A 25,949-nucleotide genomic window follows, 5' to 3' on the forward strand; every position below is an offset into this window, starting at 1 on the left:
ACAAACATATTACCCCACACAAATCTATCTTTGTCGACTGTGTTAATTTACTTAAACTCAAAGGCAAAAGATCAAAGGCAAAAGATACCAAGGGCCCAAAATTTCTCTTACACGTCATAATATTAATGCGATCATGAATCTCCTGAAGTCTCTTTTGGCCGCATGCAGCATGCTGCATTTTTGTCAGCAAGTAAAAGTTTGCTGCCCAAGGCTTCGAACCATTAGATCAAGGTTACTATTTAGAGATTTTATTCACATACGTGTCTGAGGAAGCTGCCAGACAGACTATAGATACTAATTGGAAATTGGAAAGCTTTCCCATTACCATAATATTTGTCTGCTTCTGTTCTCCAATGTCAGCCTCAGAAATTGGAGCAACATCAACAGTACTTTCCCATTTCAAAGGTACGTTTGCATATATTTAATGAATCTCCAAATTAGCCTATAGAGTTGCTGAATGTTATAGATCCTGCATGCTTTGTATGTCCACTCTCTTTAGTTTAAATATTAGTGATTTCGTTATTTTGCATCTGAGTTCGATGCAATGACGAATTCATGCTTAGGCTAAAGTAGGTTCTAGCTCAGTATTGACTTTGGAGAGAGATAAATTAGGTTAGTTGTGTAAGATCAATCCAGAAAAATTAAATAATAGCCCACCACTTTTTCTAGAAAGCACCCCATATCAACAGCCAAATACTTTAATACTTCAATTACTATATCTTTTTTTTTTTCTCTATTTCTCTTCTTTAGTTTATTCAGCTTTTGATTTGGCTCTAATAATATTTATATATTTCTCTGATTTTGTTTTTTTTGAATTTATAGATGTTGCTTCTTTTGGAAATATTGAAATAGGGACTCTCCCTAACTAAACTACTCTGCTAACCCAAAGTTCTCAAGCTTCAAATTGTTTTTCGCCTGAGCCTTTGAATTTTGGTTTTTCTAGATTTTCTTTGTTCAGTTATCTCTCTGAAAATAGTATTTTTCTTTTAATGAATTCTGAAAATAGTTTTTAATCTCGGAAATATACTCAAAAAATATACCACTTTCATTAATCTGAAAGAAATGTTGCTTTTGATTTATATATATATATATATATTTGTTTTAAAATAGGGCATATAATTGATCCCAACAAAAAAATAATTTACCCACTCTTATAAATATTCCTGAATCCACCATTAGTTCGATTCTTTTTTTCGTACATTTAAAGTGATTGTATACGAGGTTTAGATTGGCCTTGAATATTTTTATCGCTCGGAGTTTCTATTTGTTGTTCATCTATTTTATCTTATTCAATTCCAGTTGATGTACCTGTACATGTAGTTTATGGTAACAGTAGCTAGTGTTGCAGGGCAGCTAGATAATCACCACCCCCTTGATTTAATTGTCGCTTTCCTTCAGTTTAAAATATTGCTGACAAGGACAAACCTATGGAATTATGATGCCTTAATTCTTGCCCAAAAAGTGCTAAATCCAAATAACATATACGACTTAACCCCACCATAACGAACAATAATGCCAAAAGGGGAATTCGCAGGCTTATTTCCTCATCCACCAATATCATTGTCGTCTTTGCTCATCTTTGTTTTACACTAAGCATAAATCTTTGTGGATTAATGATACAAAAATATTGATTTTTAAACAACAAAAAAAAAAAAAAGAATTGATTATTTATTTGATCAAGCAAAGCGTAAGCCATTTAACCATTTGATGGTGATCATTTCAATATTTTTTATGGAAAACAGTTGAATCACTGAAATATAGTGCGAGTAAGTTTCATCATGCGTCCTCAAATTACACCATTTTAGAAATTTCTCAACAAATAGCCAAAGGTATATGTGTATATAGTTAGATGGATTCAATTAAGGAATCTCTCATATAAACTTATTTAAAGGGTATCTTTGTAGGGTTCATACATTGTATTTCAATAATCTGAACCGTCTTTAACATTTGTATAGTATTCTGTTATATATTGCTTTTATTTTATGCAATTGGGTACCCTATGAGAAATTTTTTAGTGTGACGGTCTGCCAAAAGTATAGTATTGATTAATAAATAAATACACATATTATAATATGAGTTGAATGATAGCATCACATAATGATGTGACAATCACACCAAAATTACTTAGCCCTTAGGAACCTTTTTTTTCTTAAGAAATTATGCAATTCAGCTAAAAAAAATCACTAGTCACAAAGGTTTAATATAAACTAGCCAAAAAGGACCATTACAATTATGGAAAAAATTGATATCAATATTAAGATAATATGATGCGCCTCCACTAACGATCACACATTGTTGTCCAACTAAGATTGCAAACTTAAAATAATAAAAAAAAGATAAAGCTTGGAAAAACCAAGCCAAAACAACACAAATAAAAACTCTCTCAAAGAGATGCGAAAAACTCTCACAAAAGATAGTTGAAAAACTACACATAAAACTCAAAGAGAGTACTAGCTGGATTGCAACCCCACTGTCACAAAGCCAATCCACTGTCCGCAAACACTAGAAGATAACAGATCCGCACCAATTGACTTTCTTCTTCAATAAATAGAGCAGAGTCACAAAAAAATGATAGATATGCATGAATCTATTATAGAATTACGCCATAAACGAGTCAATGAAACATAGAAGAAGAGAATGCGTGAGGGGGAAGCAAGGTGTATGGGAAGTGGGGGAGGTGAAGAGGAAATGAAAAAGAGAAAGAGGGAACAAAAAGCATGGTAGTCACCACCCCAAAAGAGGTGGGCGATATAGGACTTTTCTCTCTTAAGTTTTGATTAAGATTAGAGCCTAGATAACCGTCCCAAACTCACATTAAAGGAGGTACAAATAATTAATTATATATTATATTTAGGAAAACACAATATATATATATATATATATATAAAACTACATAAAATAAAGGAGTCAAAAATAAAAGAAAATAAAAGTTTGCGTGTCAAAGAAACAAAATCGAAAGCTATAATAAAATAAAAAGAGTAAACCCACACACAATCACATCACAGCATGAAGTAATTATGCATGTATTACCGGCCCATTAATTTTCAGGTTTAGTAAACCCATAATTAACATAATGTAGACATCCACAGCCGAGCAGCATGTCATGATGTGTCTGGCTGGCTGGGTCACTCCCTCGCGCATTATATTATAGTGGCAGTTGACCACAGCAGCAGGGCCTCAATTTGATTATTTAAGCATTTGACAATTAGTATTTATGTTAATCCAAGAACTTATTATGGATAATGCTTCACTAATCATGATAGGGACTTTGACATTTTGAATGAAAAGTTGGTTTTTAAGGATATGGAAAAGGATCTCAATGAATTCATAAAATGATACGACAAGCAACTTACGCATGATTTTTGCCTGCATCAATCAATGTATACTAGCAACCTTGTGCAATTGGATATCAGTTTATTGGCTCTTGTGTCTTCTCAACTTAGGGTAGTGAGTTATCGAGTTTTTATCATTCTGTTTCGTCATATAGTGTAATTTACGATCAGAATTGTCTATTTTTTATTTTGGAAGAGAATAACGTGAATGTATTATTAAAGAGGAGGTAATCAATACAAAAAGAGAGACTAAGGTTTAGAGGATTAGGCGAGCATCCCTACACATAAGGGTTCCGTACATTGTCGAACTAACCATAACCAACCTCCTTCTGTGAGACAAATTAACTGTGGGACGGATACGGGTGAAACACTGACTGAATCTCTATCTTTTAGATCATTACCGACCGATCATCTCTACAGCCCCTTTCAATTCTTCAAATTATACCTTCTCTTGCTTGTTCGAAATATACATTTAACATACATGTTATGGTTGACCACATTCAAGTCATCAACGTTCGTGACAACGTGGAAACCATAATACCATGTCCAAGAGCTCTCTCACCAACCGATTCTTCTACGCATAGAGACGTGAGAAAGTACAAAAGACTGATTGGATAATTAAGATAAAATTAACAAGTTCATTAATGATGAATGACGATAAGTTGATGCAATTAGGAGGTGGCTCTGCATAACAATTGTTGGTAATTGCGTGATGATCAGGCTATTTTATTGCTTATTATTTGTTCTCTGTCTCGCCAATATCGACTTTATTATAGACTTAGCACTAGCGGAAGCTCTTCATTTATATGAATCTATATGCTTATCAACTATCAATAGTATCCCTAGCTTTTATGTAATCTTTTAATGCATACTAGGACAGGACTAAAAGGGCACTACCCTTTTGTAAAGTTATAATTATCACTTTTTTGGCTATAAAAGTCAGTTTACTTTATTTTTATATCTATTGGCACAGCCTTTCAAACAAGAAGTTGCTTGGAGGTCAAATAATAAGAAAGCAACTGTTTTCATCATCTTGGCTTGAATTCATATTTTATATGGGGATGGGTTGTTGAAAAGAACAAGGTTGTGGAGCTGAATCGGATTAAGCTAGTGGACGGCTGCTTTTCCAGCACTGCCTAGAAATTTAGAAATGTTATCACCTCCACTATCCCCGTTTCATGCTAGTGTTTCTCTTGAAGTTGTGATCATCTGTAAAATAGAAACTCACGAAAAGAATACAAAAGAATGACATATTTCTCTGCAAATTAGTACCTGAAACTTATCACATTTAACAGAAGAAATCTATAAAACAGAAATCAAGATCATGCAGCATTTTACTTAAAATTATCATATCATTACATAGATGATCAATTGTCATCTTCATCTTTCTGTGTGTGTCATCAACATGGTAGTTCAAATGTAATATTACAGATTTGACTATGAGCGAAGATATTTGGCCATTGGTACAAGATCAGACTGTGGCAAAGTGCACGCGCAGACACCCTTAAGCTCGCAGGTAACGTCATGAATTTTAGCATTAAAATGTAACAATGTTCTATGGCAACATCCTAATAACTATTCAGGAAGTAATGGTAATCTGTCTACATTGGAGAGTGAACCATTCCTATCATTGGTACCGAGAAAGTCATCAAATCCACTATCAGCATCAATTATTTTGCTAGTATGATTCTCTTCTGTCGTTGTAGTATGAAATGGAAGGATACGGAGGCGCACATCTGGCTCCTTACCAGTTCTTTCTGCTTCTAGTTGGTATTTTCGAATAAGGTCAATCTGAGCAGATATAATGTGAGATGCCCTTGGAAGAAGTTCCATAGGTTCCCCTTTTGGAATTACAACCTGCTCAACGGCTATTCTTGCCTCCTGTATGATGAATAAATATTTTATGGAGCTGTATTGCATGCAAAGTTATTGAACTAAACTTTGATTAGACTCAATGTCCCAGAAAATCCCTCAACCAATTATTTGTAAACTAAAGCACAGATTTCTGCCAAGTTATTATCAGATTTCGGCTTCAGCTTTTAACTGTCTGGATTGGCTTGTGCTGAAGATAGCATAGTCAATTCTTGCCCACTTGAAGCAATCCAATCACAAATTTTTAAAGAAAATGTAAGTTGGGGGAGAATGTTCATAATCACCTCTAAAGCATCAATCTTCTCAGATGACTTCATATTGTCTATCGACCCATAATCCTTCAAACCATCTTTATGATCACTCATTAATGCCCGAACTGCCTTTCTTATTTCCACCAACGAGCTTGACTGGAAGAAAAGGAGAAACCAATGGTGAAACCATAACCAAAAAAAAGTTACTAATAAAACTAGCAAAGCTAGTGCGATTTTGATTACCTTAGTCACATAAATGGGTATTCCATAAGATTTAGCAACTGCTTGAATTCGGGGATTCTTCTTGAGCTTGGATTGCAAGGCAAGTAGTGCATCTGCCTTGCTGATATCATCTATGAACTGGACAGCAGCTTCATCCATCTTCAACTGTTTAATCCCTTGTATCACGCTTGCTTCTAAGATCTAAAATAACTGCTCATTTTGTAAGTATTAGGCTTGAAAATAACTTACGTAATCATACTCCAGCTTCTATATTTTGAATCTATTTTATTTCATTTTTATTCTTCTTTTTGGACTGAACAATGCTGTAATTTCAGTTAACCAGGATAAGATGAGTATTAACCCCAGAATTTACATGCCTTTTTTTATTGACCAAAAAGCTATGAGGTATAGCAAATATAGCTTTTGTGAAACATCAATCAGTAAGCGGCTAAACCCTGTTTCACTGACCGCTTAGCCATAGCCAGGAATTCAAAAGAAAAGCTGCAGTTGTGTATTCAGGGGGGGCCATGGAAGACAAGAATATGCTACTCTGCTATTTAACTTGTCATTTCCTCTAACTAAAGAAACATAGGTGAGCCACATTGAAGAACATGGCACATGTGATTGGAAGATAAAATGTTGTGTCAATATCCTATAGGATTTATAATCTTCTCTGATTTTTCTTATATTAGATAATACTATTTGTCACTAGGAAGCACAGGTATGATAGCAAGCTTGTCACAAAAGATTCTTCGTTCAATAGTTGCCCCCATCTGTAACAAGGGTGATGGGAAGCAGGAAGAATGAAGACCTTTAACAGTTTCTAGTTCTAATTGGTTGTGAACTGTTACAGAGGTAGCATTTTTCACATTGCCCTCTCTTTCTCTCTCTAATTTTCAAGGTAGTGATGTCTTACCCCATAAACAAACAAGCGAGGTTGTATCCTTTCATCCATAGAATCCTCTTGCATATTGGGTGAGACCACAGAAGTGAAATCAATATGGCCAAATCCTCTGTCAGCCATATCTGGAGCATCTTCAATAACATATTCGTCCTCTTCATCCAAGGAACTGTGAAGAAAATTTTCCCTTTCAGTAGTTACTTCTGATCCCCGAGAGTGAATTTTACGAACTTCAAAATTTGGGAAACGACCTTCACCAGCAAAACATGATTTTCAGATTTAATTCATAATTTATCGGAAAGGAAAATGAAAGCAAAAAGAAATTACGCTTCCAAAGAAGCATACCTGAGAGGATAGTATCCACTGTTGTTTCTAAGCTACGATGAACTCTCAACTCATCCTTTGAAATTATCTCCACCCCACAACTAAAGGTTGCAGGACCTTTCCTTTCTTGCACTGTCTTCTGAACCCCCCTCCGGCTGGCCTCTTCATCCCCTAGTGTCACGCTCTAAAAAAATGATTGCAATGATGTAACTGAACAGAAATAACTTGAACTCATACAACCATTATAATTAAAATAAATAGAAGTCAAAGAGAAAATTATATGAATTAGCAGAAAGAGATCAATGCACTGCCATCACTACTTTAGCACAACCCAAAGACCAACACTTGATTGTCAAGCTCAGCAAGAAAAAATGAAACACCAAAGAGAAGGGAGAACATAAACATACTAAAAAGAAAGAAAGAACTAATTATTATTTAATAATGAAACTAAACATACTAAGTTTAATGCAAGAATATATAAGCGGTATATATATGCGACGATGCCATGCCAATGTTATTGAATGTACTATATGTGGTAAATTGCAATATCATTTTTACTATGGCCAACTGACCTGTATTCCTCCAACAAGCATCTCTAATGAAGGATTCATTATCAAATTCTCGATAGTTACACCATGAGCAGTGGCAACAAGCTGAATTCCACGTTGCGCAATTGTGCTTGCAGCCATTGCTTCAAGTTTAGTGCCAATTTCATCAATTACAATCACTTGTGGCATATGATTTTCAACAGCCTCTATCAAGACCTGAATAAAACGAGAGATATGAGCATAAGAATCATTTAATGATGGAAACACTCGCATTGTAACATGCTGCTAAATATTTAAATGTGTACAAAATGACAGTTACCATCTGTACTCTGTCATTTTAAATATTCCCAAGTTGACCCATTTTGTTCTAAGTTCTATCTGTCCAAAGAGATTTAGGTATTTGTAGATATTGGATTAAGCCCATCTCCAGGCACAGATGCACACACACACACACAGATATACAGAGACAAAAAGAGAAGAAAATAGAGGAATAAGAAAGGAGAATGACATTGTGAAAGGTATTTTCTGGGAATTAAGGTAGCATTACCACAAAAATGTGATGAGAAAAGATCCTGTAGATTAAATAGCACAGCATAACGCAGAAAAAATTAGTCCTTACGCTATATGAGCTTATGGGGGAAACAAAAACTTTTCTTTTTATCTGGGGAGGGAGGATTTGAACCATGGACATCTTCCAACAAAGTGGAGAGAAATACCACTAGACCAATAGCTAGTTGGTAAGTCCTTACTCTATATGCATTCTTCACGAATATAGTTTAAAATTTTCATTGGCCTACACATTTGAGATCCATCAGAGAAAACTCTAATTAATGAAAATTCACCCTTATCTTGTCAATACAAATAACAGGATTTAACAAAATAACTGATATAATACACTTTTCAATCATGCCTTATGTTGCAAATCAGAGACGGGGACTTGCATTCGCCGAGCATTGCCTATTCCTGAATGGGGTATATCGCCATCCCCACCAATCTCATTTGAGGTGTCAACAATCATGACACGTTTCTTATAATCATTTGCAAGCATTCGAGCTATTTCCCTGCAAGTTAGAACATCATGGCGATCAGATTGATAGACTCATGAAAAAGCATCCAAAACCTGCATGTTCTAAGATTGCAAAATAACTACAATTTTGATACTTGTGATAAATGTAAACAAAATAACTATATTATCATAGGATTTAATTGATACTTGTGATAAATGTAAAGATAATTCAAGATATTCCTGACTGGAAAACATATCAGTACAACAGAGTGCATAACTTTAAAAATTCTAATTCCTTAGTAAGTATACTATCTGCCAGATCTTGTGTAAAATGCATTGCAACTTCTATATTTCCTGTATTCTATTTTTACGTAGATATTGCAACAGTGTGCATTCAAGTCAAACAGAGAGAAAAGGCAAGACTAACCTGATGATTGTTGTTTTTCCTACACCTGGAGGCCCAATGAGTAACAAAGAACCACCATCTTGAACCAAATCTCGCAGCAAACTAGCACTGCCACATATTGCCCTACCAACACGGCAAGTTAGACCAATGATGGAACCTTTTCTATTCCTAATGGCACTAATGCGGTGTAATGTCCTGCTAATTCCTGCCCGATTGTCGATGGCAAAATCGCCAACCTACAGCATCCAGATAGTTAATGCCAAATATGGTACTCTGTTATATTTTATAAATAAATAAATAAAACTCTAGAACAAAATGGGTGGTGGTACCCTTGAGCTTTGGCTAAGCTAGTAAGGGAGGGTGAGGATGGGGTAGGGAAATTTTGAAAACTAGCCGACTTTCAGACCTTTTAAAGACTTTTAGCCCTTCTTTTAGATTCTGAAAATTTTGACCACTCGAAGGGGACTCAAGTGGTTATATTTCTGAACTTTAATATATAAAACATAAAATAAATAAAAAGGCTAAGTCTTTAATGGGTGCAAAAGATAACAAGTTTTCAAAATCTCCCATATAGAACAAATTTTATTGCTTCACAACACACTTTTTGGTATTCGCTTAAGGACATGACTAGACTCTAGACTATCTCAAATCCTAATTAGATATTTTGACTTTTGACCTCTACCTCATTTATCATTTCCATGCACAATTTCAGCCCGAAAAGTCCTTTTATACCTTAAATCTAGTCTACGTGAATGGTTAAAACCATTTTTTGTGTCCTGTGATATCAAGCCTCTCTCTTTCACAGTCATACAAGTTCAGGACAAACGTACAACATTGCACCATATGGCAATTGTTATATCGCCCATCCTGCACTGCATGGGTCTTATTAATCCCCCAATGAAAAACTAACGAATTTTTACATGCAAACTTCATATAAATGATCTTCGGGTTTGTCATTCTTCCTTTTACAAGGAATTCCAAGTCCGCAAAAATTAACAAGAAGGCATAAGTCTGATGGCTTATAGTTCTCTCTCACCCTCCTGTTTCTTTGTACGTGACCAAAGGAGCAATCTTCAAAATTTACAGGGGAGATTATCTTATAGGGAATAATCATAAAATAGAAATACTATATTTAAACTGTTAAGAAGAAAAATGTGTCCCGACATGACAATGGAGCATAAATGAATAGATAACTCATACTGCAGATCAACCTCTTATTTCTCCCTCCTAACTCAAAATCCCACTAGGCCATTACTAACACTGGGTAATAAAACATTTACACAAAAGTCCAATGAAGAAAAAACTAGTTAATTACGCAGCGCTCAGTGATAGTCCTTTCACAATGCAATCAAAGCTAAAGTACATCGATAACCTCCTACTGTTTTAGTCTATATATTTAACCTACTTGCAACAAGACGAAAAGCATTTTCCATAACCTAAACCCAAAACTCAAATCAGTTACGTTTTGCATAGCTGACCCAGCAACAAAAACTCATGACATTCAACAGCCATGATTAATATCCACACAAAACCATCGACCTAAAACTACCACGACACACTAAACTTGTATCACAATCCAAGTCAATTTCTCAAACAGTCAGTGGGCAAAAATAGTTCACCTGAGAAGTAGCATGCTCAAGATCCTGAACCGTAATAGGAAGCTCCGACAACACAAAATCCCCTGAGGGAAACCGGGCCAAGGGCTTTCGACCCAAGTCCATAACCACTTCAATCAATTGGTGAAGCTCTGGGTGCTCGCCAACTTTCTGCCGCATTTCTTCTGGCAAAAGGGCCAAAAGGCGGCCCAATTCCACCTCCAAATCTTCCTCGTCCGGTGAAGCAGAACATGATGATGGGCTTGAAGAACACAGAGAACCCAGAAATCTTGGGTACCCAGAAGGGATTTTGGTGAGAAAGTGAGGAAAATATGTGTTTGGCGGGGATTTATGGGAAAAAGCTTGGGTCTTGCATTGGAATTTTGGAGGTAAAGTTAAGATATGGAGTTGGGTTAGAGGTTGTGGGTGAAGCAGATGAAAACAATTACTGAGCATCTGTTTTGGAGGGAAGAGTAAAATGCATGAGTCACAGTTGGTGATCCAATTCCAAACTGTTTTTTCTTTTTTCTTTTTGCATATGAATTTAGATAACGGAGAGAGAGATTGAGGAGGTGTCTCTCAGTTGTTAAAGGTTGGATGGGAAGTGCCAGAATTTATGCTTTTATTCTTTTCTGATATCCATAAGGGGGCATTGGGGGGAATATGCAGATTCTCAGCCACAATCGATTGCGTTTCAAAGCGTAACATGTTTTTGGTTGATAAAAGACATAAAATAAATTCCACATTTTCAATGGTGAATCACAGAAACAAACAAAAAGAAAGGGTTGGGCCTGAGCCGATATTGTTCAAGCTGATGTTTTGTAACTGGGCTATCATGATGTAATGGCTGCGGCTCCATTGGGCTCAGTTATAAATGTTTAGAGCTGCAAGTTATATATTTTTTTTTAAATACTAACTCGATTGCTTGGGCAGCAAGGTCACTAATTTGTTGTCCTCAGAATTATAAAAATATAATTGACAATTAAAATATTATATCACTTTTTAAATAATAAAAACTAATCTCAGTTCAAGCATAAACCAAACGCAGAATAATACTGTTTTCTTATCAAGCTTCTCAGTCTGCCATTACACCAAACTCTAGACTGATAGATGAACACATCAGCTTAGTATTGTTAGAATACCCACGTGCTATTCACGTGTTAGTTTGTTAAGCATGGCTGTTAGTTAGCTGTTAGTTACAATTGTATAAAGCTGAACTCTGCATTGTAATATTCATTGAGTGAATAATAACAGAAAATCTCAAGTATATTCTCTCTGTTTTTCAGTCTTCTTCTTCCTGTATCTTTCCAAACATCTCTTCTGTTATCATAGACAAGCCTTATAAAACTGGAGATCTTTTGAGCAACAAACGAGGCCTATCTACATAATTCTAACTCTATAAATAGAGGTGCTAGGAAATCATTTAAAAACAAAAACAGGCGCTATATTTTCTCTACTCTCTCTCTTGCTTGCGTTGTTCCCGAAATGCTGGACATCAATCTATTTAGAGAAGACAAAGGCAACAATCCCAAAATCATCAGCGATTCTCAACAACGTCGTTTCAAAGGCGTAGAGATCGTCGACGAGGGTCATTCTGCTCGACAAAGAATGGCGTCAGCGTAGTTTCTCTCTCTCTCTCTCTCTCTCTCTCTCTCTCCCCCCTGAGCTTTTTTCATGAGCTTTTAGTATTGAAGTTTTGATCGTTTTGGTGAAAATATGTAAATGTTAGTCTCAATTCGAGCTCGATAATCTTCGGAAAGAGTTCAACAAGATCAACAAGCGAGTTTCTCAGCTCAAGATGACAAGATTGTCAGTATTTCATCTCTCTCTTAATTTGGTTTTTTTTCTTTTTCTTTTTCTTGGGTTACAGGATAGTTTTCTGAAAATATGTTGTTTAGCTAAAAATGTATGTTTCTATAATTCCAAAAAAGCAGATTCTATTATTAGTTCCATCAAAAGCAGTTCGACTGAATTTGTTTTCTTTGGGATTCTATATTTCTTTTTTGGAATCCTAGTTTGTTATTCATGTATGATGTAACTGAATATTAAAATTTTCTAGGATAAGAGGTTGGTGGCGGAGAAAGAAGTTGAAGTTCGAGAAGCTTCAAAACAGTTGAATTCCAAATTGGAAGTCATTAGAAACCCTAATCCAAAATCTGATTGCTACAGGTAGAAGATGACAAATATCGGATTGCTACAGCTGAACAAGCACTTTGTGCATGTTATATGAATGATTGGATCCATCCATCCCAGCTACCATTAAGGTTGTAACATCTTGCTGGAGGTTTTAGCTATAAAAGAGTTATTTGTATGTTCCGCTCATTAATTTTTAGGATTCTTTCCTCAGATATGCTGGATATTCGTCTTGTTTCCGTAAAGAAGCTGGTTCACACGGTCGGGATACCTCGGGAATTTTTAGAGTTCTTGAGTTTGAGATGAACAGTTTTGTATTACAAGCCCAAATGACAATGAGTCTTGGGAAATGCATGAGGAAATGATCAAAAACTCCGGGGATTTTTATAAACCGGTGTCTTGATTTTCAGTTAACCCTCCCCTATCGTGTCGTGGCTATCGTTTCTGGTGCTTTGCCGCAGCAGCAAACAAGTATGATCTGGAAGCATGGTTCCCTGCATCTCAGACTTACAGAGAGCTGGTCTCTTGTTCAAACTGTACAGACTACCAGTCAAGAAAATTAGAAATTCGATAAGGGTGAAAAAGGTTGGTCCGGAGTAAACTTACATTCTGAATGTGATGCATATTCTTCTTTACTCCTGATTGCACTTGTAATTAACATATAGACTTTGGTCATGTGTGCCTTATATATTCAAAAGGAAATGAGCAAAGATAAGAGGAGTTCAGACCCAATTACAATGGATGGCCCTGAGAAAGAAGCTCCAAATATTGGACTGGGCCTTTCTCTCCTTGATTGGCCCTTAGATGAGAGCCCTTTTACTTCATGTCCTGACCCAACAACCCACTTAGCTTGAAACATATCCTCACTCTTTTTCTTTGACAAAAAATTGAAGAGAGTAAACAATTTTATATCATTTCCCTTGTGTTTGACTGTTGCAAGAGTTCCTGAACTCAACCATCACTAGTTAAGATCTCTAAGGAGATGATGATTTGTCAAATATCATGGTGATTGATGGGTAAGTTAAGAGTTGTTTTTTAAGTGGGTCCAAAAAATTATAACTCTTTGTTTCCAAGTCAATATCTTAAGTTAAGATTCATATCATGCCTTGTATTTTGGCTTACAATAAAGCATGATTTTGAAAGTTCATTTGAACTTTTCCAATTTTCTTTAATAAGTGTGATGCTCTGTTTGGTTGAGAAGATACCAGACATACCTTGATAGAGACAAGTGCATTGTTACATTGTTGCCCCAATTGAAAAGTGTTCACAATGATTATAAGTTTTGATTTTATCATAAGGCAAACGAGGATGCTTGTTTGCACTTAAATGGTATGTTTTAATACATGTACGTTCCTCAACGGTCAAGAGTCGTCCACTTGTATAGTTGAAAGAAGAAAATTAAACTTTTCACAAAAATACTTCAATCGAAAGAAGATTAAAAATCGACCCCCAAGTCAATTTGACCCTAACCTTTTGTTAGTGCATTACCATTTATTTCCAAGACAATTAACTATCACAAGTACACATTTGATACCTAATAAGGAAAGTTTTTTTCTCAAGCTTAGATAATAAGCTAAAGTTTTCGTGCTCAAGAAGCATTGATCCTTTTCTCAATTGTCAAATTCTTAGACATGCGCATTTAGAAAGAGAGAAATTTCTATCTTTCACCGTCAATTGAAAATAACTTATATTTCTAGTGGAAAAGGAATCGTGTTCTCAGCAATGCATGAACAACAAAATGAGAGAAAAGAAAAACTATCCAAGCAAATCCAAGATGCCATTTCGTATGGAAAAAGAATTGGCTCCTTATTAACCAAACATTATTTATTTATTTTTAAATTTTTAAATTTACCAACAATTTTTCAATTGGACACAACACAAGAGCAACAAAAATCAGGGTTAGCAGCATAAAAGTGTGGAGAAGGTTCCAAGTATTTTTATGTCACCGTCCCGCAGCACATGACAACAACCAAGCTTTTTGACAAAACCCTTCACCAGACCACACCATGTCCAAAAAGATGCACTCAATTTAGGCATGCTTTCAAACTCACCCACCATCTCTCTCTTTCTCACTGTCTGAAATCAACAAGTATACATGGACCCTAGCTATTTCATTTTAATACAAAATAATGCATTCTAATACTGACCTAAATTGATAAGATTTTGTAGTACTCTTCAAGTTGCGTATGTATCTAGTCGATATACGTATAATCGGTTCGTATCTTACCCTAACGGATACAAAAGTTTTTGTCTTGAAGAATGTCCATAGACACATTAGGCCAATGGACACATTAATGGTGGAAAAAGACTGCAGTGATTGCACCATCCACATCATTTAAACGTCGTCAACATTGTGGTTGTCAATTGCCGTTGAAATGCCTAACCGCAAAAGGCTAACAACTAGTTGGGTCCTAACTGTAGCACCTTATAATTGTCATTGTAACTTGAACACAAGGGCATTGAGCCATACCTACATTTGGAAAACACCTGTAAATTAATCTGAACGCATTGACATTCCGTTTCCGGCCAATTGTCGACTTCGAAAATGACTTCCCCAATCAAATTGACAATCAAGAAAATGGATCAAATGATGACTCTTGTTTATCTCATGTGTGAGTAGACAGTGTAAGAAACTTATTTCAGAGTGCATGTATAAGGTTCCAAATGAAGAGTTCTTAAAAGCAATTACACATGCACTCCAAGATTATGTATTCGAATTTCTCCTCTCCTGATATCACTCGTATAAATATTTAAAAAACAGATTATATTCCAAAATGAAAAATGCTTCATGAGTAGTAAATAGTAATCTCAAATGAAATTTTACCAATCATTTCCAGTGGGCCTTACCTCACATGCCCAAAAGCCCTTCACCTTGGGCACCCTAGGACCCATGTCCATGACCCCACACAATCAACACCCACACGTGATGAGAAATTCCACGTGTCCTGTAAATTCTATCAAATGATTATTGTTGATTATTAAAATAAAAAAAAAACATTCGTTTCCCCATATGAAAATAAAATAATGAAAAAATATATACATGTACAACAAAAACTAGACCAACTGTAAAGTGGTTGGAAAACTATGGAGCAGTGTTAACAGTAACCCAGAAAAAATATTATTTTCTTTTTTCCCTCTCTTGTCTCTGCCTGAAAAAGATAGGGCGCCGAATAAAGGACACAACAAAACCCACTCCTAACCTTTTCCACGCGCCCACACGTGTAAAGGATAACTCACAAATGGTCCTCCTCCTCTCATCAAGTCTTCTTCTTGTCCAAAAAAAGGAGAAGAAGAAACTTTTCTAGATTCTATACGATCGTATGCTGGTGATATGGTACAACAATCAATTCAACAGACAACATTTTTGTCTAGATGGAAGATGATGCTTTCACAATCCACTAAATTATAAATTTATAAGCGATTAATCTTAAATTATATGTATCTGCTCAATTTTATTTGAGTTCGAATTCTAATAATCGAGTTTAGAACTTTGTCCCAAACGCTTAAACTCAGTTTCTGTTATTGAATCACATGTGCAAAGAATAGAACATGTACTACTTTCTTTGAGTATTATAGTAGAATATGTAATACTTGCTCTAATATATATGACAATTTCTTCACTTAGTAGTAGTTGTGGGTAAGAAACCATTCAAAGGATCAAATCAAATCAATCCAAGTTGTTTGGTTCGATTTTTAACTTTTAAGAAAATGTAATCTTGGATTAACCAAACCAATTTATAATTAATTTGGTTCGGTTCGGTTGATTAATTTGAAAACCGCCTAAATCGAATCAACATGAATTTATTTTATTATTTTATTGATATTTTGAATTTTCTCATTGGTTATGACCATTTACTATTATCTTTTATCATATATAATGATTGATTAACAGGTTCAGGATCAAAACTATTTGGTTGACCTAAAATGATTTTTTCTTTTTGTTTCTCGACATTCCTCCCTGACCAATAAATAAAATACTTATAATCTTCAAAATCCCAGGGATTCTGTCTTCTCTTGCATTTTATTCAGTACTGTAGCTGCACATTCTTTCCCATTCTCCATGAGATCTATGCTCTTTCTTTTTTTTTTTCTTTTTTATTATCATTTCTTGCTAAGTTCCATGAGATGTCTACTTAAATAGAAACAATGTATTTATTTTTCTGTCTTGGCTTCCCTGACCAATAAAATAATTCATTTCCAATTTTCTATGAGATTTCTACGGTCTAGCTTTTTTCTTCCCAATTTTCCATAGCTTTTTTTTTTTTTTTTTCTTTTGCTAAGTTCCACGAGATTTATACTTCAAAGATTGGTATTTATAATTTCTTGTTCTTCTCTTAATCCCTAAGCATCAAAAGGGTTCTTGTCTCTTGCGTTTTCCTCACTGTTCCAGCACATTCGTTTTAACAACTTTCTAGAGAATTCGAGCAAGTCATTGAAAGAATTAATTAATTATTATTTTTCAATGAAGCACAATATGCATATGGGTTAAATTAAATATTTTGTGTCAAATTATTTTTAAGAAGCGGATTAGATTGATAAAACGTCAAAAATTCACGTGATCTGAATAGAGTAACTAATCTTCTAATATAAATTTGAGATTGAAATGCAAAAAATTTGTAGTTCAAACGGCCAAGAGAAATTATCGTTTCGCATGAGATTCTGTTTTCGAAACTCTCATTCTTCAATATTGTTTGCATCAAAAAAATTGAAATTTGATGAACAAACTTAAATCACCAAGGAAGCCTAAATGATTGTGAAGTAGTAATTGAAGTTGGCTTTGAGATGAAACCCAATATGTAGAGAGACCTTTTTATATACATATATCAGAATGAACTCCAAAAACTATATATTATATGAATGATGAGTACAATACTTATCCATATACAACATTTTATATCTTTAACAATTATATTTATTAATACATCCAACTACACATGTACAAGAAACATTTCCATATCATTAGCAACTTGCCAAGGCTTGCATGCTCAGCAATTAAGTCTCAGTCCTTATAATTCCATGGTAGGGTTGTATTTCTGTTTCCTAGCTTCTTGTAATTGTGTAGGAAAAGAAGATCTTCTTTCCAAAGTTTAGTATTTTGTACCTTTTTCAAGCTTTATTTCAAAACCCAATTTTATATATATATATATATATATATATATATATATCCTGAAAAATAGAAAAAAAATATCATTGTGGGAAACCTTAAAACTTTCGAGCACTTCAAATTGATCCCATCTTTTGAGGTTTTGTTGTCTTCAAAGGTGGCAGAAGGAAAAAAAAGTTGTTCAAAACGCATTCTCCAACATATAATTTGTGCACCATTTTGCTATACCAATTTTCGTGCGTTGGCAGCACCTTGTTAGATTGATCGAGAGTTAGGTAGCAACAATTGATAGGCGCAATCTTCTAAGCTTGACAAGTTGCAAGGGGAACAGGCACCTTTTGACAAGTTGCTTGATTTTGAGGCTGCTCTATCAGAAATTCTGACATTGGGTTAGTCAAGGGACTAGGTTGTCGAGTCATCTGGCTAACTATCGCTTTTGATATATAAATCCTCAATTTCTTGAGTGATTAACGTAAATTCATATTAATCAATAGGTGTTAGTTGGATTGATTCAGATATTTGATGTGTTCTCAAGTGGTTCTCGAGTTTAAACACCCTCATAATATCAGTGTATGTGAGTTTCTCTCATCTTCTTCTTAATTATTGGCGATTTTCTTTTTTCTAACCCCCTCTCTCCTAAAAAACACTTCTAAAATCATTTTTACTTTGAGAGAGGAGGAAGCCACTATTCTTCCTCTTCTCTCTTCTCTTCCTCCCTCTCTTCTTTCCTCATTTTCAGACACAAAATTTTTTCCCTATTTGTCTTTATTTTGTTATGATTTTCCTCAAACCATCACAGGTAGCTGCGTCTCAATGTCATATCTCCAACACCATCTTTTTTGCGGTTTCTTTATGTTTGGAATAAGTCACAGAGATTCTTTGAGTTCTCTGTGCAGTTTTCACTTCTTCTTTGTGATAGCTTTTCACCTCTCTTTGTGTGAGTTTTTCATCTATCCTATGTGAGAGTTTTATTTGTATTGTTAAGGCTTTGTTTTTTCAAACTTTATCTCTTTTTGATTATTCTAAGTTTTCAATCTTAGTTGAAATACCCATCCTAGAGTTTCTTCGATCGTAAGTGGAGGCGTACATATTGTCTTAATTTTGATGTTAGACCGCTCCGTTATTATAATGGTCATTTGTGGCTAGTGACTTTTTTAACTGAATTATGAATGCAATCTTAAAATTTTTCCACACACACAAATAAAAAAGTATAATTTTTTTGACAAAAGGGTATGGAGACTAAGGTGCTAATACAAAAGACCCATGTGATATTATTTATAATTTGGCCTATGTTTCTAATTAAAAATGTAATTCGCATCCCCACAAAAATGCTGAATAACGTGGTTTTCTTTTTTTAGTCTTTTTCTTTTTGGTTTGTACCGAAAAGAAAATTATTGAGGTGTTAGCTAACTTTTGGTGATGCAGGAAACCTCTGAATGTTGTACAAAATTCATGTAATGGCCCCGGAAAGAGGATATTGCCAAGCTAAATAAATAATAATTTCCGACATAAAAAATTAATACTAAGAAAATGACTTGAATTGAATCATGGATGAAGTAATCTTAAAATAAAATGAATGATGAAGTAGATATACAGTATCATATATCCTTTGTCATTACCCTAAGGTGCCTTTTGGATTATCTTAATTACATAATTAGCACCTAACACAGCAAGCAAACAAAGCTTGAAGCATGCAAGACTGCGATGTGAGATTTACAATTTACAAATTACAAATCCGGGCTAATAATATCCTTGACTCATAGTTGATAGTCGTCGGTGCTAATTAATATATCAATATTTCCACCATAACACAAAATAAATCTCATAGTTTAAGTATAAGAATATTCGTTTATTAGAGCGATGGGACTTGCCTAATTACCCATCAATGTCAATTTCGTATGTTGTCTGTTTGTAGGGTCAATTGACCCCAGTGAATTTCATATTCTCTTATTTGTATATTGATATTGTTTGCCTCCCTTCTAGAATGAATGCAAGAGTTCATAAGAAAAGGAGGGAAATATTTTTCTTTGCATATTGGCATGGTTACTACATGTGGATGTAGATTTATATCCTTGCACCGAAATTCTGTGTTCGAATTTTACTTCTCATGATCACTGGCGGGCTAAGGAATTTTTTAGCTAATGAGCAATTTTGGCTAGAATTTATAATTTTTTTAATTTTTTTTTTAATAAAAAAAGTGCGTTGTGTAGCAACGCAACACAACAAAGCAGTACGGCGCATCGCGCAACAACGCAGCACAACAACAAACTGACTTCATTTAAATTTTTCGTCGAACACCTAGAGTGCACCTCCCAGGCTGAGCAGAGGTGCAATATGCAGCTCTTATAATGGTTTTTCCGGTGAAAAGAAGTACAAATACAACTCCTTACGCCTTAATATGTTTGTCACTGCTCATAATATCGCTTGTATAAAAAATAATTAAAAAAATCTTATTCTCCATCGAAATATTACAATTACGAAAAAAATAAATTAAAGGTATTAAATATCTTTATTTTATGTTGAAGATAATAGTCGATAGTTTTCTTTCCCCTTGGGCATAGCTTACAAAATTTTATATGTTTTTAATATATTTCTAGAAGAATTGACTAATTTGCCTCTGGAAAAATGATGAGAAATGAAAAATGAGTTATTTATAATAGTTGATGTTCCTAATTATTACGAGATAAAAATACAAATAAAAAATGAACGTAGGGTAGATAATTATTATGAATATATGGTGGATAGCCTATTTTAGAAAAATTTATATATATGAAAAGGAGGGGAGCATTCATGATTGAACCTGACATTCACCAAACTGGAGAAAGAAGACCGACTGACAGCTGTCCCAAAAAAGAACATCTCTTTCCCTTTTCTTCACTCCAAGATTTGAAACGTAATTTCGAGATCAAATATAAGGGTCAAAAACACCATAGGTCTTACGTGATGTGCATGTAACATACAATTTGATTCCCAACAAATATTTGAGAGGGAGCAGTTTAGTTGCCGATGCTCCCATTTAAGAAAAGCTTTTTGTCATGATTATAATGTGTTCTTCTCTCTATCTCACTCTTCATTTAACTAATGAAATGGACAGTAAGATAAAAATAAGTGACATCGAACCTATGACACTAAATTCTCTCCCCATTTAGGGTGTCATATTTTAGACCTCCAAGTATTCTCAACTTGCCATGTAAGGTTATGCCCCCAGCTCAGACTTTCAGGGAAATTTTCATAGCTAAATGCAGATAATTCGAATCTCATTAACGAGTTGCTATTCGTATTTTAAAAATTTCATTCTACACTCCTTTAGTTTGCCCGTTCATTTCTTGAATTGACATGAAATAGCTTATTAGATGGATATTTGCAGCAAATCAAAATCTCCCTATATGAAAAGCCAAGACAGGTTTGAAGAACCTAATGAACAACATGCGTAGGTGCTACAGGTATGCACATAGAAGAATGTCTAGGGTTTTAATGACATGGATTAGAGTTGGTGGTCACTGGAACAAGGATATAGGACTTCTTTTTCTTTTCTTTTTTATGGCCTTTCGATAAGTAGGTAGGATTTTATATTATTTGGTACACTAGTAAATGAGTCTCAAAGTTGAAAGCCGATACAACATCAGCATATGGAGATCAGGGAGCTAAATTCGAATTCTCACTTTCGCATTAGTGCAAATAAAAATTAAGAAAACTCTCATAGAGCATCAAATCTTATGTGCCTATATAGATATTCCTTTAGTTGTGAGGTTTTAATTTAGAAAAATCTTGGTGCAATTGTTAGTGGACGGCTTACTTTTAAACTGTAAATTATTATGGTATTTATTTAAAATGAGATCGTGGCTATTCTCACATTCATAACCTGTATCGAGCCACACATCTTAGACACTATCAATACTATCAAATGTGTAGTTTTTTAAAATTTTAATTTATACTAATTTCTAGGGTATTTTTGAAGGACTATAGTTTCCGAGTCCATACAAAATTACGAACCTTAAGTCTAAGACATTTTAGTTTACAAATCATTTCATATTCAGCTTTAACAACATACATTCGTTTACATGCATGCCATTTTAAAACATTAAGTTTTTTTTAAAGGAACTTTCATATTGAGAGGGGCTATAATAGATTAAATTTACACATACTACATGAATACTACTCAAATTTAAAAAGAAAAAATTGCTTCAAACTACTACTTTTTTTTTGTTGTTGAGAAATTCTATGATTGCATTCATAATTCAGTCAAAAAAGCCACTAGCCACAAATAGCCAATACAAACTAGCCACAAAAGGGTCATTACAATAACAGAGCGGTCTAATATCAAAATTAAGAAAATCAGGTATGTCTCCACCAACGATCAGGCAAGATCGAAGAAACTTTGGTATAGGCATCCCAACTAAGATTGCAAACTTAGAATAATAAAAAAGAGATAAAGCTTGAAAAAACCAAGCCATAACAATACAAATAAAACTCTCACCAAAGAGAGATGAAAAGTTCTCACAAAGGAGATATGAAAAACTCTCACAAAAGGAGAGACGAAAACTCTCCAAACTATTACATTAGTGGGTCTTTTACTAAAATATTAAGCGCTTTTTATCTGACGTACACGATACATTAAATTGTTAAAAAAGTACCATTAGTAAAAAGAAGAAAGAAAGAGACAGGTCCCAAAAATGTCATGTAAAGTAAGCAGTAAAACCAGAACAAAGAAAAAAGTGGTCTGAGAGGACACTGAAGCGTAGCAAAAGAAAGAGGAACAGGAAAAAATAGAGAGAGATGACGTTGTTGCTTAACTTTCCTTTCAAAATGGAAGAGAGAGAAGAGAGAGGACATAAAAAGGTGGAAGAGGGTCGCTTTCAAAAGGCGTGGTGGTGGTGGTGGCATATAAAGGATCTAATCTAATCTACCAAAGAAAAGCATCCCTCCGCAGACAGTGCCTTGAGCTAAAACCAAAGGTCGTAATTTGTGTCTAGCAAGTAAAAACCTGAATTTAAAACAACTGTGGGGGAGAGAGAAAAAGAGGTGAGAGAAGAAGGTTAAACTGGAAAAAGAAGTTCAAGTTAGAAGAAGGTGATTGAAAATGGAAAAAAGGGTTTGGATTTGGAGGGTATTTTGTATAGTGTCAAAGTTTAGATGGTAGAAAGAGAGGAAACCACAGCAGACGCAATGATGAGATCACAGAGATCTTTAATCCTGTTTCTGACCAAACACTGCCACCCTTACCACTGGCATCATCAACTCCCTTCCATAGCCCAATAAAAAGTAGAGTTTTCTCTCTTCTCTCCCTTTATTTCCCAATTTTTACTCTCTCTCTCTCTGGAATTGGGAAAATTGGGATTTGGGTGTGTGGGTTTTGTTGCCTGCTCAGCTGGGTATTGTTAACCCCTATAAACCAGTTTGGTAAGTCCACATATAGAGCAGAAAAAGCAGTGTATAATTAAAGAGGCACAAAAATCAAAAGTTAGACTAGCATAGAGGAGAGAGAGAGAGAGAGAGAGAGAGAGAGATGGGTTAGGCTGGCAGGGAGCTGGTTTAGCCTCTCTCTTTGGTCTGGTTTGGGTTTTTAATTAGGGGACCCTTTTGGAAATTGGTGGTGGTGGTGGGGGGGTGTTGTGTGTTATGTGATATGGAACTGAAAACATTGAATGGCAGAGGCTTTTGGGAGAGGCAGAGGCAGCAGCAAAAGAAGCAGCTTTCAGAGAAGAGGTGGCAGCACAAGCAACAACAGCATCAACAACAAGATCAGGAGATCAGAACCCACTAGCAAAAAAAAGTGTTGTAGTAGCAGAAGCCCAAATAGTAAAAGTAGCAATAGTGGTAGAAGAAGAAGCAGAACAAGTACTGTTCCATTAAAAGCTGGAAGAAGAAAATCACAAGGGCCTGACTCTGGATCCTCAAAGGAACCATCACCACCATTATCTCCACCTTCCTCTGCATCAAAACCAAAACCCAATTCTCAATTTCACCCATCAACAAGGCCAAGAAGAAGAAGAAGAACATCACCAAAATCACCAAGCTTTCAACTTTCCGCAACATCCTTATCTCCAACAAGCAGACCAACAGCAACAACACCACCAGCATTTCTTTGGTGGCTTATTGTTAGACACAAGATCCACAGAGGCAGCAGAACTTCAAGCCCAACAACAACGAGCCCCAAAGAAACGCAACTTCTTCACTTCTTCTTCTTCAACTTTGGGGGAACAGAGCATCGAATATGCAAGATCAAAAATGGGCGACACCCACCACCACCACCACCCCGAAGCAACGACGTCGTCCAGACTGGGGATAAGGCCGTCTTCGGGGCTCAGCGCCGACATCGTGGAGGTGGTTCGAGGCAGCCACATTGTCCGGTCCACGGGTCGAAAAGACCGGCACAGCAAGGTCTGCACTGCAAAAGGCCCAAGAGACCGCCGCGTCCGGCTCGCTGCTCACACCGCCATTCAATTCTACGACGTCCAGGACCGCCTCGGCTACGACCGGCCCAGCAAGGCCGTCGATTGGCTCATCAAGAAGGCCAAAGCCGCCATAGACGAGCTCGACGAGCTTCCCTCATGGAACCCACATTCAGTTTCGACCACAACAGCGTCTACGGCGGTTACAGCCATGGAGACCCAGAACCCAACAACCACTGGCTTCCACTGCTTTGCGGCGGTGGACGCAATTGGTTCTGCTAATCGAAGAGCAACAATGGTGGGGAGTGGAGTTTCAGAGCAAATTGTTCAAAATCAAAACCCACTTACCAACTCGACTTTACTCCCACCATCGCTGGACTCTGACGCCATTGCAGACACTATCAAGTCCTTCTTCCCAATGGGTGCTTCTGCAGGTGCAGCCGAGGCTCCATCGTCGACGATACAGTTTCAGAACTACCCACCAGATTTACTGTCCAGAACAAGTAGCCATAGCCAAGATCTACGCCTTTCTCTGCATTCTTTCCAAGACCCAATTCTTCTGCAGCATCAACAAGCTCAAGCTCAGCACCACCAGGCTCAAACCCATCAAAATGAGCAAACCCTCTTCTCAGGAACACAGCAACAAAACCCACTTGGGTTTGATGGGTGGACAGAGCATCACCAGCAGCAGCAGCAAGCAGAGATGAACAGATTTCAGAGAATGGTAGCTTGGAATAGTGCTGGTGGTGGAGATACTGGTAATGGTGGTGGATCGTCATCATCAGCTGGGTTTGTATTCAACTCGCTGCTCCCAACGCAACAGAGTACTAGTTCTCTGCAGCCATCGCTGTTTGGCCAAAGCCACTTCTTTTCTTCTCAGAGGGGACCCCTTCAGTCCAGTAACTCGCCTTCAGTTCGTGCTTGGATGATGGACCAACAAAACCAACAATCGATTTCTCATGACCATCATCAAATCTCGCCAACCATTCATCATCATCATCAGTCTTCGTCTTCCATTTCCAACATGGGATTCGCCTCAGGAGGCGGATTCTCCGGCTTCCACATCCCGGCACGAATTCACGGCGAGGAGGAACACGACGGCATATCCGACAAGCCGTCCTCTGCTTCCTCCAATTCTCGCCATTGAAACAAACAAAAAGAAAGACTGAACTTCTCTTCAAAGGTGCTACCTTTAATAAATTTTGTTTTGTAATCTCCTGTTTTGCTTGTTTTGGATCAATTTTACACATTGCCTACTTTGTTGGGTTGGTTTGTTATTGCAGGGCTCAGACTCATCTCTACCTTCCACAGGGAGATAAAATGAGTAAGCTGTTGGTGCCAATTCAGACATGGCCACAGAGAAGATTTTCCGGTCCCTTTGATTCAATGGCGTGCGCCTTGGGAAGAAGAAATCTGAGTGCATTTTCGGGTTTTTTCGATCTCTCGGCTTTAACTTTGTTTAGCTTTTATTTCATAATTTAGTTGCTTATGTTGTTGTAGCAGCTCTGTTTTCATGTTTGAGTTGAGCTCTTGAAGCTGAAACTTTTTACTTACTCTATGTTAAATTTGCTCTGTGTTTCTGTTGCTAGACTAGTAATGTGTTGTTGGTTTGCTTCATTTTTCATTCCTAGAGTTGATTGGAAATTCTATGTCTTAATTCATTAGTTAAATTAGCACAGACCTGAGCCACCGAATTTGGTATTGTTCTGAAAATACCAGATCACCCAATATAGGAAATTTTGCTGATTTTGGTTTGAGAGGTAGTTGATATTTAGCCTGTTTCATTCCAGAAATGAGAGAGAAGTGCAAAGTGGCCTTCCTTTTCATCTCACTTAGAAATAGTAAATTTCTCATGTAGGTGGA

At 36.0% G+C, this 25,949-nt stretch overlaps 2 protein-coding genes and 1 pseudogene across 3 annotated transcripts; 2 read left to right on the top strand and 1 right to left on the bottom strand.

Annotated features, from left to right (window-relative positions):
- Positions 1–4,637: 4,637 nt before the first annotated feature.
- LOC117626221 (uncharacterized protein ycf45) lies at positions 4,638–10,913 on the bottom strand. 2 transcript variants are annotated; one of them, XM_034357880.1, is made up of 9 exons: positions 10,482–10,913; positions 8,884–9,098; positions 8,361–8,511; positions 7,475–7,666; positions 6,924–7,086; positions 6,594–6,829; positions 5,699–5,878; positions 5,489–5,611; positions 4,638–5,213 (listed from the first exon to the last, which is right to left on the bottom strand). In XM_034357880.1, the coding sequence occupies exons 1-9, from the start codon at positions 10,911–10,913 to the stop codon at positions 4,908–4,910; spliced, it is 1,998 nt and encodes a 665-aa protein (XP_034213771.1). In that variant the 3' UTR covers positions 4,638–4,907. The 2 variants fall into 2 exon arrangements, with proteins under 2 accessions (XP_034213771.1, XP_034213772.1); XM_034357881.1 differs by lacking the exon at positions 8,884–9,098 and having other exon boundaries at positions 4,651–5,213; positions 10,482–10,602.
- Positions 10,914–11,942: 1,029 nt separating this feature from the next.
- On the top strand, positions 11,943–13,451 carry LOC117625338 (annotated as a pseudogene).
- A 9,212-nt stretch (positions 13,452–22,663) lies between these two features.
- On the top strand, positions 22,664–25,710 carry LOC117624775 (transcription factor TCP4-like). The gene is made up of 2 exons (XM_034356221.1): positions 22,664–25,269; positions 25,370–25,710. The coding sequence occupies exon 1, from the start codon at positions 23,923–23,925 to the stop codon at positions 25,231–25,233; it is 1,311 nt and encodes a 436-aa protein (XP_034212112.1). The 5' UTR covers positions 22,664–23,922; the 3' UTR covers positions 25,234–25,269; positions 25,370–25,710.
- The last annotated feature ends 239 nt before the right edge of the window (positions 25,711–25,949 follow it).

Source organism: Prunus dulcis, chromosome 4 (genome assembly GCF_902201215.1).
Source record: "Prunus dulcis chromosome 4, ALMONDv2, whole genome shotgun sequence".
Classification (NCBI taxonomy): Eukaryota; Viridiplantae; Streptophyta; class Magnoliopsida; order Rosales; family Rosaceae; genus Prunus; species Prunus dulcis.

Bases quoted from the DNA above. Each gene is read 5' to 3' on its own strand.
- LOC117626221 (XM_034357880.1), bottom strand. From the start codon at position 10,913: ATGCTCAGTAATTGTTTTCATCTGCTTCACCCACAACCTCTAACCCAA. The intron at 7,667-8,360 runs GCATGATTGAAA...CGTTTTATTCAG, and splicing joins TCTCTGATTTGCAACATAAG to GTCTTGATAGAGGCTGTTGA. The intron at 7,087-7,474 runs GTCAGTTGGCCA...TCATTTTTTTAG, and splicing joins TGCTTGTTGGAGGAATACAG to AGCGTGACACTAGGGGATGA.
- LOC117624775 (XM_034356221.1), top strand. From the start codon at position 23,923: ATGGGCGACACCCACCACCACCACCACCCCGAAGCAACGACGTCGTCC.